The 12,983-nt window shown below is 36.6% G+C and overlaps 1 protein-coding gene across 1 annotated transcript; it reads left to right on the forward strand.

Moving 5' to 3' along the window:
* The first annotated feature begins 2,820 nt into the window (after window positions 1-2,820).
* LOC135616000 (uncharacterized) lies at window positions 2,821-11,370 on the forward strand. The gene is made up of 13 exons (XM_065115177.1): window positions 2,821-2,946; window positions 3,070-3,181; window positions 3,283-3,361; window positions 3,451-3,526; window positions 3,628-3,711; window positions 3,808-3,912; window positions 4,756-4,836; window positions 4,961-5,025; window positions 8,862-8,931; window positions 9,001-9,078; window positions 9,960-10,057; window positions 10,134-10,269; window positions 11,044-11,370. Exons 1-13 carry the CDS (start codon window positions 2,833-2,835, stop codon window positions 11,188-11,190), a joined length of 1,245 nt encoding a protein of 414 aa, XP_064971249.1. The 5' UTR covers window positions 2,821-2,832; the 3' UTR covers window positions 11,191-11,370.
* The last annotated feature ends 1,613 nt before the right edge of the window (window positions 11,371-12,983 follow it).

The raw sequence follows: 12,983 nt of genomic DNA on the forward strand, positions 1-12,983 counted from the left end.
CTCCAATAACATCTAATAAAATTATTTTTTTTCTTGAAAGAAAAATTTTATTGCAAAGCATTACGTCCTAAGACTCGTAGCATCAAAGCACAAAAACTAGGTTAGCTAAGGGGATCACTCCCCGCTCACAAAAAAAAAAAATATCACAATTTTAAGGTTTCTTACGATCTCATTTTCCTCTCTATAAAAATGTAAGATCATGCAAATTATTATGTTGCTTGTTTAAGAGACTTATTTTTCAATGAACTTAAGATTAATAAATAAATTTAAGAGTAAGAAAATAAATGATTTTTTTAAAAAAATATTTTTCAAATATTCTGCAGAGCGCACCAGATTTTCTCTATTTACAAAATCACCTTTATATTGCTTCCCCTCATGTTCATAGTTTGAAGGATGTTTTGATATTAATAAAATAAAAAAAAGATTTGTTTTGTTGTTGTAAGAAATTTAATTAATGAGGATGGTTTGCAAAAATGTTTTTCTTTTTTTTTTCCTTAAGAATCTGTTTGTCCTATAAAATTACACGCGTATATTTATGTTGACGAACTGCAGAAATCAAGAGCTAGTAATAATTGTGATGGACAACATGAAAGCTGAGGAGCACCGAGCTAAGGCAGTGGAATCGACTTAATTTTTTACTTGGTCGACGCTACTGTATCCAAAAGAATTGAGTCGTACAAAAGGGGTTATGGGTGACGCTACTGTATCCTTTTGGTTACTTCATCTGTCTACGTTTTCTCATCTCTTCCTAAATATCCTCTCTTTTTTTTTTTTTTCTTCAGATCAACTTCATGAACGAATTATTGACATTAAAGCATACGTAATGTATCCACAGATTCAAAGGTAAACGACGAAGATAAAATTTCTATCGTGTAAAATTATCTGTACGAAATTTGAGAGCATCGATCTAATAAGTGGTATGTAGCATGAAAAATCACACCAACAACAACCATGGCTCATGATTTGATAGAGATCACACCAACAACCAACCGCACACACACACACGAGATGCAATGAACATTCATTAAACTAAACAAAACAGGACACCAAACAACCAACCAACCAACCAACCAACCAACGGGACGGGCCACCACGCCACGATTTCTCTTCTCCTCTTATTCCCCCTCTCTATATTTCTTCTCCCAGTTATTCCCCCTGCAGATAGATATCTTCTTCCGGGGGACCGCAGTGCTGATTGGTCGCAACATCGTATCGTGGGACCATTTTATTAGCAACGCGGACTGGGAGGTTAATCAAGTCAATAATAGATAGGTATTCTGATTTGGTTCAATAAATATCCCACCGGATTAAATTAGATGGGTGATCGAAAACGAACCGGCACCAACACCACGGGGATCATCAACACGCGTCGAGTGGAGACCGCTATCGATTGGACAGTTATGATTGGTCGATAATGCTACAAATACGATAAAAATGATGACCTCCTCTACCGCTCCATGATCGAATCGACCGACTTGCACGATTATCATCGAAGTTTTTGCATTAATTTATCATTTTCCCCTTATTTTGCTCAATTTTTTAATGAAAATTAAAAAAATACGAGTATATGTTCATTCAATGGAGATAAGTTTATTATTATTATTATTATTTTGCGTCAATTTTGGTTATTAGTCACAGACAAAAAAAAAAAGTCTTCCTGAAGAGTCTGTCATGATGATGGTTACAGTGATCCGAGGAGGTACACATAGAATAGTCGTTGTTGTGGACCAGCAGGATATGTCGACCGAGCTTAATCCTCTTGTAATCCATTTGGAGGAGGTACGTCTCCCATTCTATTCCAAATATTTTAGAGATTTTGTGACTACCACTAATCGTTTATTCGGTTTCGATGAGGTGGAACGAAACTCCAGACGAGCAACCTATGACCCACCAAAACGATCACCAGGCAACCGCTTCCATGGAGTGGCTCAAACCACTCCACGATTCATCGTCGCGCCAGACCCAAAACGGCATGGCCGTGTCAAATCATAAATCATGCCCTTCACGTGCTCACTGCCTGGCCATAATTAGACTCTCTAATCATTAATTTGATGTGCTAAGTGTACGGTCGAGTGGAACTTGTAGACGTGGCGCTCGGTAGACTCTACGTTAATTTCTAAACAGATATATTTCTACAAAATGTAATAATATTCGACTTGACTCTTTTTTTATTTCTGCAACCTCGCAGCATATGGTTGGTGGGTGCCTCTTAAAATGGGCTCGACTTGGTCGACCAATTTCCACTCAGACACGTGGGTCTATTCGAGAAAGGTATTAGGTGGCCTTTAATTATTATTTGGCGGGCTAAATGTTGGGTTGGGTTGGATTGGATTGGGTTGATGATTATTTGACGGATCCAACCTCTAATCATTTATTATTTACCGTATAATAATTAATTCTGCCAAGCTTACTGCTGATTAATATTTTAATTAATAATTACCTTATTAATTTTGTTTTTGGGAAAATAAAATAAATAAACTTGCCACGGTGAATTCGACCAGAAAACTCGGGCCCGCAGGATGAGTGAGGCCGCATGCTAACCTCGAGAGTATCGAATCCTTGGAAGCCTCTTTATTCAATTACATTACTGCCCTTCTTCTGTTCATCAAATGCCAGTCGCGCCCACCGTGGCAGAAAAATTATCATTTCAAATTTAAGAATTTATCGTTATTCAACTTGATGTGGACAAGGCGGCTAAAAGAAGTTAATCCCGTTATCATAATTGACGGTGCTCCTTATATTACACTTGTCATGCCCCGATACAACGCGTGGGGGCAAGTTCGTCATTGCCTTAATCTTCCGGTCCCTCGCACATCGGAACTGAGCAAATAAATGCCCGCTCAAACCAACTGCTCCGAAAGCTCCGTCCGCCGAGTCAGTTTTGAGGAAGAGAAAATGTCCATCTCGATCGCCTCCTCTCCGTCCTCCGTCGCTCTCTTAACCAAGGTTCCATCTCCCTCTTCTTACGCTTTGCATCTTTCGTTTCTTCGTCTGTTCTCTCTGCTATCGATTTCCCTTTCCTGTGCGCCTGGTTTGGCCCGTTCTTGACCCCTCCGTGTGATCGATTAGCGTGGCAGTTGGACCGGTTCCGCCCGACCGCCTCCGAGCCTCTTGATCCGGCTCCAGCGTTCGTTACCGAGAGTTCGTGTGTTCGCTGGCAACGCTTCTCCCGCAGACACCGGTAGGTCACCGATTTGCTGTTGCTGTTTCACTGGGCTTGTTTTTGTGATTATTGGCGTTTTGATTGAATCCAAATTGTTTTGTATTTTCTGGGGTTCCAAGATCTGAGCAATGAGCTGGATGCCGTCTTGAGCTTCAGCGAGATCGTCCCTGATACCGTTGTCTTCGATGATTTTGAAAGGCATGACGGAATTCATTATTTATTTCATTTTGCCCTCCCTTTGTAGGTCGAGATTTTCTTCGCTACTAGTCATTTTGAATCTCCTGCAGGTTCCCCCCTACCGCTGCCACGGTTAGCTCTTCATTCCTCTTGGGACTTTGTAGCCTTCCTGACACGAAGTTCAAGGTGAGAAATGCTGGACTTATACGTTATTGAAGTCTTGAATTGTTCCAAGACAAGGAGAAGATTGTGTTCTGCACAATAATGTGTGTACCTCTCGGTGGTAGAGTGCAATAGAGACAGCGCTGGCTGATAGTGAATGCAATGGGAAAGAGAATTCTAGTGATCGTTTGTCCTGCTTCTCTAACAAGGTTTATTGTTGCGTTACTGCTTTAGATAAATGGTGTTTTTCTTTTTTTCGAGTTTCTTGCTTGCTTCAATCAAATTGTTTACTTGTGAACGAGCAGGCCTTAGTGAATGTGGGAGCTGACTTGGCCAGATTTGTCCCTGGGAGGGTTTCAACCGAAGTCGACGCTCGCTTAGCGTATGATACACGAGGCATCATCCGAAAGGTATGGTGAAATATCTTGAATCTGTGGCACTGCCGAATTACTTCAAATTGGTGAGGCAAAATCCTTCCTGCTTTCTTCTGAGGCGCTTCGATACTTGAATTTTAAATTGCTTGGCACATCAGCAAATTTTGTCCCAATCACCCTAACATTTTGCAACTTGAACTATACTTGAATTGTCCCCTAAAATAATCTGATACAGACACTAGAATTTCAGGTTATCCCTGTCAAACCTGCATTGTCGGTAGCTGCTCTAATCAGATTTATTTTGGTGCTTGCTATTTTTTTTTCTTGCCATATGATACTGGTACAATATACTGTTCAACTTGAACCACCCATTGCATCGATGCTTATTCATTTTTAAAAACTTGACTTTTTAAATAAAAGAAAAAGCAGTAAAATCAGTCAGATGCTTTCGTCCAGTAATTAGTGTCACCTTCTGATGGAAGTTTTCAGATAATATGATGATAATTTTGATCTGCCTCCAAGATTTTGTAAGTCTGAATTAGGGACACTTTCTTTTCTTTTTCCTAGTACTCTATAAAGAGCATGTCTGTCAGAATGTATTAGCTTTCTATAATGTCTTTTGAGTAAAAAGATAAGATGGCTCTTTCTTCCTCTCATCTAGACCCTTATCAAGAATATTGGCCAGTTTTGCTTTGCAAAGGTTGCAGCAGATTTTCCCTTTCTAATTTGTAGCAATTAATATGTTTGTCTGTGTGTGCAGGGCATGACATCTCAGTTGTCACATTCAACTGAATTACTTTATATTTTTATCCATTTAAATTCTCTGGTTAATCATTTACTCTGATGTGATGTACTTATAATTTGTATTGGGAATTCCAGGTGCATGAGCTGTTAAAGTTATATAATGAAGTAGAGGTTTCTTCTCAACGTTTGCTTTTCAAAATTCCTTCAACTTGGCAAGTAAGTACTAAAATTGAATGCATTACTTTAATTTTCATATCTTGAAATTCTGAAGATGCAAATGTTGTTTAATTTCTTTGTTCAATACGTTTCCTCTTGGATTAAAGCCTTTTCCTTGATTCAGGGTATAGAAGCTTCCAGGTTACTGGAATCAGAAGGAATACAGACACATTTAACATTTGTATACAGGTATATGCAATTGGCTAATAAATCATTTTTTAGTAACATTACTGGAATTTGTTAAAGAAAACCGTTGTTGAGGCCTATATATAGAATGAATGCTTTTGCCATGTAAAGTAGTTGTTTGATTGACTAAGATGCATCTTAAGCATTCATTTTGCATGAATAGGGTATTGGCAGACATACTTGCAAGAAATTTACCATTTAGACCATCATACGTTATGTTTGTAATCATATTCATCATTGGTCGTCTGGCATGACGTATTTTTTACATAATTGATAATTTGTGACCATGGTTTAAGCCTAATCATTGAGGGGTACCTTGGCGTTAGTTTCAAGTTGCACTGTTGCAACTTGGGGGCCTAAGTTTCCTGTCACATTCTAGATTTATAAAAAGAATAATAAAATCAGTATTTTATTATCCATAATTTACATAATAAACTCTCTTTTTTTTTCCCATCATCCTTGAATTCAAATCTTTACCTTTACAATAGTAAATGTCTTATTAACTAGAAATAGGATTACATCTTTTTGGTAGGGTCACAAGTCTCTTCCATCCAAGCTTCAGATCTATTACAAAGTAGTAGATTACTCTAAAAATAAATATAAAATAAAAACATATCAGCAACCACACATGCTGATAAGAACCTCGAAAAAATCATAAAAATAATATTCAATATTCGTGTAATATAAATAAATATCAATAATTCAATAAGAAATGATAATATATCGATTCATCATAAAACTTATGCATCAGAAAAATGATAATAATTTCTTACATAATAAACAAAATCATGTATCAGCTACATGCAACACATACATAATAACTAGATAACAAAGGCGTACATCACACCCGATAGTGCACTCTTCCACCAACAGCGGATGGAGGTAATCCATATCGCACTCCCAGTAACGGATGGAGTGGTATCCCTCACCCGCCCAAGTGGGGACACATTCCTCCAAACAGTGGATAGAGAAACCATCTAACCATCACGTCTGACGGCCTGCTAATCCCGAAGGGAATCGCCATACCTACCATTGGCAATAATACATAAACATCCATGATCATTCATTTACAATCATCCATTTACTCACGCATGCATCAAGAAATCAATATGATTAAATATTATGAGAGACTGTACTCAATGTAAATCTACTAGACTATGTTCATTAGTGGCTCTGCACTGTGATGGGCTCGTTGCTCCTTTTACAGATTGCACTTCCAATGTGAACTATTAGCCTAGTCATATCTACTATATGATAATAATCATATCAATATCACAAACTTAAGAAAGTAGAAAACCAGTAATTATTTTCAAATAACATCTTCAGATAAAACCTTTAAATTCATCAAATCATAAATGTATGAAACATTAATATCTCAATAATCCTCAATCAACCAAAACCCTAATTGGAATAGCTCAATTGACTTAAACCAAACTCAATTCGATTATGATCTAATGGAATCAACCTCAAATCCTTATAGAACCGGTCTGGAATTATTCTAGATTGGTCTAATTTAGATTTGATTGATCTCGATTAGGTCAAATAGGTTTGAACTAGTCAAATTAGTATGGAATCACCCTAAACTGGCTTTAACCGATCAAACCTGTTTGATTTAGTTAATTAACGAGCTCAAACCAGTAGAGAGAGAGAGAGGAAATTTGGACTATGTCGTATAGTATTAACCCAAACCGAATCAACCCACCTGAGTCTTGGATGGGTCACATACGCTGCATATGCATGTTCCAAGTAATAAGTTGAGTTGAGGTACAACGAGCTATACAAAAGGAGTGACAATATGTCTAATATGAATCGCATAGTTGGGCAGGCTTAACTTCATGGACTAGACTAAGCCTTACTTATGAGTTGGGCGGAGCCTTACCATTGAACTGGGCCATGCTTGACTCGCGAGTTGGTCGTACCTAGACACATGAGTTGGAATCGTATCTGACCACATGGACTGGGTTGTACATAGCCACATGAGCTGGCCTATGCCTGGCCATATGGTTGTGTCGTACCTTACTATATGGGTTGGGTCATACATATCCACATGGACTAGATCATACTTAGCCACATAAGTTGGCCCATGCCTGGCCACATGGTTGGATCATACCTTACCACATGGGCTGGGTCATACATGGCCACATGGATTAGATCGTACCTAGCCACATGGGTTGGGTCGTACCTTGCCATATGGGCTGGCTCCTACCCAGCTATATATGTTGGGTTATGCCGAGTCATATGGGCTAGGTTATACTTGGTCACATGAGCTAGATCTGTGAACACATAGGCTGAGTTGATCCAGATTAACAGATCAACTGGACTCAAGTCAGACCCCAATTAAAATCCTCTTATCAAATTAGATTTCAATATCTAAAATTATTAAAGAATAATTCAAATCCATTAATTAAAATTTTTAATTCACGATCTTAAATTTAAAACTAATTACATTATAGAAATTTATACATAATTCTTGAAACATAGATATGTCTAATTAAATAAATTAGAACTATTATGCTAATTCAAAAATAAGAATTTTAATAATTAAATCAATATTAAAATTCACTTAAGCTTAAGAGATCAATATAAATCAAATAATCATTCTAACATCACAAACCAATTGTCATTATTTACTAATCATGAAATTTTAAAATTAAAACATCATTATGCATTATAAAATTATAACAGTCTCAATATTAAGATTTTAAAACATAAATCAAAGTTAATTAAATAAATAAAGGATCCTACTTCTCCTCGGCTATCATTTTCTCGATATTATCTCCTCGGAAAGTCCTCTCCTCAATCCTCCCATTGATAGGCTCGGTGAGAAATAAAAAAGGAGTAGTCCCCTATATATAGGAGAAGATAAGATCTCTTCGAAAGATAAGTAATAATTTAATTTAATTTTTAATTTAATTTTATTTTATTTTCATACACAAAAAAAGAAATATAATATTCATTTCTTATAGTTCACACATGAAAATAGAATGTAAACTATTTATTTCCTAAAAATCAAATCATTCATTAGGAAATAAATCAATTAATAATTTGATTAATTAGTAGAATTCCTAACTTTTTCACATGATTAAGGAAACCAATTTAATCATTTCCTTAACTATAGTGCACAAACATAGAAGTTAATAATAAAGCAAATACATCATTTATAGTAATTAATTTATGTTAAGGGAGAAATTATCGTGATTTCATTTCCGGTCATAAGAACATCCTCTACATATGCAAGGGGTAAGCTTGCGAGCATTGACCATCTTGAGACCTCACATTGGCAAGAGCTTTCCCCACAAGATCACCCTTTTATGATATAAGCCTAATAATACTTTCTTTTGATTCATGCATCTTTAAGGAGGTTTCATAGTGATAGTTTGCCGATTGATACAGAGCTTTTTAAATTCACTTGTGTCAAACAAATAAAATTTTTAACAGCATTATTTGGTAAAAAAATACACTTGCAAAACTCCACAAGAATATGATTAGAATATTGCTCCAACTTTTCTTCTGATAGTCCTTTTCTATTATTGGAGACTCTCACAGTGTAGCATTATTTAAGGCTCCACATATTTTAGAAATTAACCGCTACTTATTAGTCACTGACTTTATCAGGAACATATACATGATCTTTTATTCTCCTTGCTTCTTGTAAAGGAATGCACATAGGCTTGTGTTCCATATCTACGTATTTGGAGAGACTATTAAGTTTTGCACATCTTAGCATAATATTGGTCTTTGGGATATATCATTAACTAGCGATTTTGAGAACATACTTGATTAATGTTTTAGCTGTCACACCTTTCTGATTTTGTGATGATTTCATACCTTCCATGCAGCTTTTCTCAAGCAGCAGCTGCAGCTCAAGCTGGTGCATCAGTTATTCAGATATTTGTTGGTCGCATTAGGGTAATTTTTTTTCTGTTAGTTAATGTTTCTTCAAAGTTGTTATGATGGTCATGATGAAACACACTCCAGGACTGGGCTCGCAATCACTCTGGTGATCCAGAGATTGAAGCTGCTTGCAGAAATGGGGAAGATCCTGGATTGGCTTTGGTGAGTTTAATTGCAATTTTTTGGTTACTTCTTTTTTTGTTTCTCAAGTATATGATTGCACTAACATTTACATGAGAGTGAATATTAAGCAGTTAAAGAGAGAGTAATCCCACATGATAAGTCTTTGTGAGAGCTTTAAACATTTTTGACCACAGAAAGTAGAATTTCGTTTTTTTGTGGCTGCTGATTTTTTGCCTAAATCTCACTCGCATAAGTTCACGGTAGCTGTGGTACTAATTTCTTTTTTTTCTGGCATTTATTAGTATTTTAATATTAATAAGACTCGTTCAACAATAGATAGCTTCAGTCACTTAAAATGTCTTAAAACAATCCATTCTGACAGTGGATATTCAGTTTTGCCAGACCAGTTTCCAAGTGAAGTTCTGTCAAGATCTTCTAGACTGGGAGTTTTATGTGTTTGGAATTTGGGCATTCAACTTCTTTTTGTTCAGCTTTACCAATGAAAAGTCAAGACATGACATATATACATGCTTACTTCTTGTGAACCTTCAAGTTTCTTTTACCAAATGCTCAGTTATGGAGACATTTTAAGTAGCATAAAAATCAAAGCAGCTTAGTAATATAAAACTTGTATAATGGATTTGGATACCTATATCACCATCTTAGTAACCATATAATGAAACTTCTAGATAGAAATATCCTGCTCTAAAAGCCAGTCCCTTGCTGATAACGTGTTCATGTTCCTACTTAACTCTCTTTGTTTCTGGTCATAAACCTATGTTTACATATCATGTTCCCATTTTGTTTGTCCCTGTGATGGTGGAAAATATTCTTTATCAACAGGACAGGAGTTTGTTAATTTATTTCTCGAATCTTCCATAGAATAGGATTTTTAACTTTCTTCTTATACACAATTGCAGGTTAAGAAAACATACAATTATATTCACAAATACGGGCACAAGTCAAAACTTATGGCCGCTGCGGTTCGGAATAAGCAAGATATATTTAGCCTCCTTGGGTAGCCTTTTTCTTTTCTTTTGGCATTTTGTTAGTATCTAAGTTTCTCATGAACTAATCTTAAGACTATGTTGCAGGATTGATTACATAATTGCACCTCTAAAAATACTGCAGTCTCTGAAAGAATCTGTTACCTATCCTGATGAGAAGTATTCATATGTAAGGAGGTTATCTCCAGGTTCTGCAAGGATGTACAATTTCACTGAAGAAGAGGTAAATTCTTTTCTATGAGATGTTGTTCTTATCCTCTTATATATGTGTGTGTGTGTGTGTGTGTGGTACATATATGTATATGTATATGTGTATGTGTCTGCGTATATATGTATATATGCATATATATATATGTATATATATATATACATACATATATATATATATACATACATATATATATATATATATACATACATATATATATATATATACATACATATATATAATTTAGAAGTGTTTTCTTTCCCTATTCATTGTCTATACATGTCCCTTTTGAGGAACTTCAGAAGGGAACAAATATCTCTTAGTAAAGTGAGAGAAAAAATTTATAGATATCATATGCTTAATTTAGGATTATTCTACTGTAATGCAATACAAGACCAACAACATAGCTGGTTTGAATTTTACATGGATTCTTACATGAAGTTTCAAATTTTTTTCCTCTGCAAAACACGTTATGAAGTCATTTAAGTTCCATGGCAATGTTATTTTGTCTTGTTTTCTTGTCAATTTTACTTGCATCATGTGCTCTGCGAGAAGAAATGAAGTTCGTCTTATAAAAAAAATTGATCACACATATTCTCTGCATTACTTACCTGAGACTTGTTGGCTTACATTCACCAAGGAAATTTTTATCGACACCAATATATTACTGTGTCCTGTTCTTGTGAAATGCTAAGCTCAGAATCATTCACTTAAAAATTTCATCCATACGCAAAGACCCTTGTGGACATGGGAAACTGCTTCACACATTTCGTTTCTCTCATGCTACAGCTTGTGAAGTGGGATCAAAGGAGCTTTGCATCTGCAATGGGACCAGCTGCTGAAGAGCTTGTAGCTGCTGGGCTTGAAGGGTATGTGAACCAAACAAGGCGTGTGGAAGAACTTTTTGGGAAGATTTGGCCACCACCCAATGTTTAAGCTTATTTGACAGCAAGGGTGAGCTGTCTTTTTGGTAAGTGAATAATATAAGCCGGCCTATGGAATTTGAACGCCCAACTGTTTTTTTTTTTTTTTTTTTTTAAATGTCTTTTTCATAAATTTGCACACTGTTTTGGCTATCATCTTAATAACATAATCTTTGGTACCTTCTTTTCATGACATCCTGGGATGTTCATTTCCTTTTTCTCCAAGATCATGTTTCATAAATAAAATAAAAATATTTATATATAACTTGTGAATCAGATCAACATTGCATACATTTTCTTTATTTCAATACTTAATTAATCAGACATTTTATTAACTATTACTTCAATTAAATTCAAAAAATAGCGAACTGAAACGTGCCACGCACACACACACATATTTCCTCGAACTGAATGAAGCCAGCCTTTGATGCACTAATAAGTGTGCGTTAAATGTTTATTCACATAGAGGATGAAGTAGGAACTCCGATGGGTTGCTTCGCCCCAAGCGCTAGTGACATCGTGATCGATTGCATGCAAACCACTTGAACCGACAAATACATTGCATTACAGATGTGTGAAATGAAAGCATGCAGCATTTCCAACCCAACTCCATAAATCCGTTTGACTTCCCACCACCATATCACACTCCACATGCTGAGAGAGATTGTGGAACCTTCGCCCACGTGTCGGTGGCAGTCTGCCCATGTGATTGATCGCGTAAGGTGGGCGGTGTATATGTATGTGGTGAGTTCAAAGTCCAATATTCCATTCAGACTGTCTGTTTCGATTGGGAGGCGGTGCTGATCATCATCATCATCATCATCATCATCATCATAATCATATAGATATAGATAGATATACATACATCATATATAGCCTTGAGGGTTTTGACAGACTGTAAGCATTTCGTAAGTTGTCTTGAGGAGGAAAGAGATTCAATCATCGTTGACAATAAGAATCAAGTTTCGAAATAATACTATGACTGGTATTATATACACTCAGATTCCACAACTGCTGACTGGATCTTCTACCGGAGAAATTAATATTTTGCCCGTATCGTATTAGGTGCGGTGCACTAACTAATAGCCTCAACAGGAAGCCAAAACTGCACCCTTTTTTTTATCTATTATCACCTTTGTTGTTAAACCCTGGTCGAATCAATCTGTCGGTGCAACTCATTAATTATCGCAGGATAAATAAAACAAGCTGATTTGAGAAGGACCACATCCGAAGATGTCGTCGTTAACTTACTTTCAGGACTATTCCCGTATGTTCGGCAGCTACTCTCTGTGTGTATGTGTGTATACGAATGTGTGTTTTGTCAACGGACAGACGCAAGCATTGGTGGGACGACAACAACAACGACGGTGCAAACAAGACGTGGACGGTGGTGGGCCCATGCGCACCCATCCCATCCGCCCTATATTCCAGCCGGTAATTGTGGCAAGCTTGAGAGATGGCGCGAGCCCAAATATATTTAAAGACTGGGAAGATGGGGGACGGCTCACACTTTCACGTTCCTCATGAATCGATAACGAGGGACGCATCTTTGAGCTTTCTCTGTAGCACTTGTAGTCAGTCGCATGACCAAAAAAGTATGTGTGTGAGTTCAGCTTTCTTTTTGATTCATTCAACGACGTGCTCTTTTTGGTCAAAAAGAAAGCCGAGCTGTGCGCCAACCTTCTTTCCCCTTTGCCTATCGCCATTTACACAAATCCAAAAGAGAAGCCGATTAGGCACCCCAAGAAATCCAAACAGGTGCGAACGAACGAACGAACGAACGAATGGTGATTTCAAATTACATCA

This window comes from Musa acuminata, chromosome BXJ2-6, assembly GCF_036884655.1.
Source record: "Musa acuminata AAA Group cultivar baxijiao chromosome BXJ2-6, Cavendish_Baxijiao_AAA, whole genome shotgun sequence".
NCBI lineage: Eukaryota > Viridiplantae > Streptophyta > Magnoliopsida > Zingiberales > Musaceae > Musa > Musa acuminata.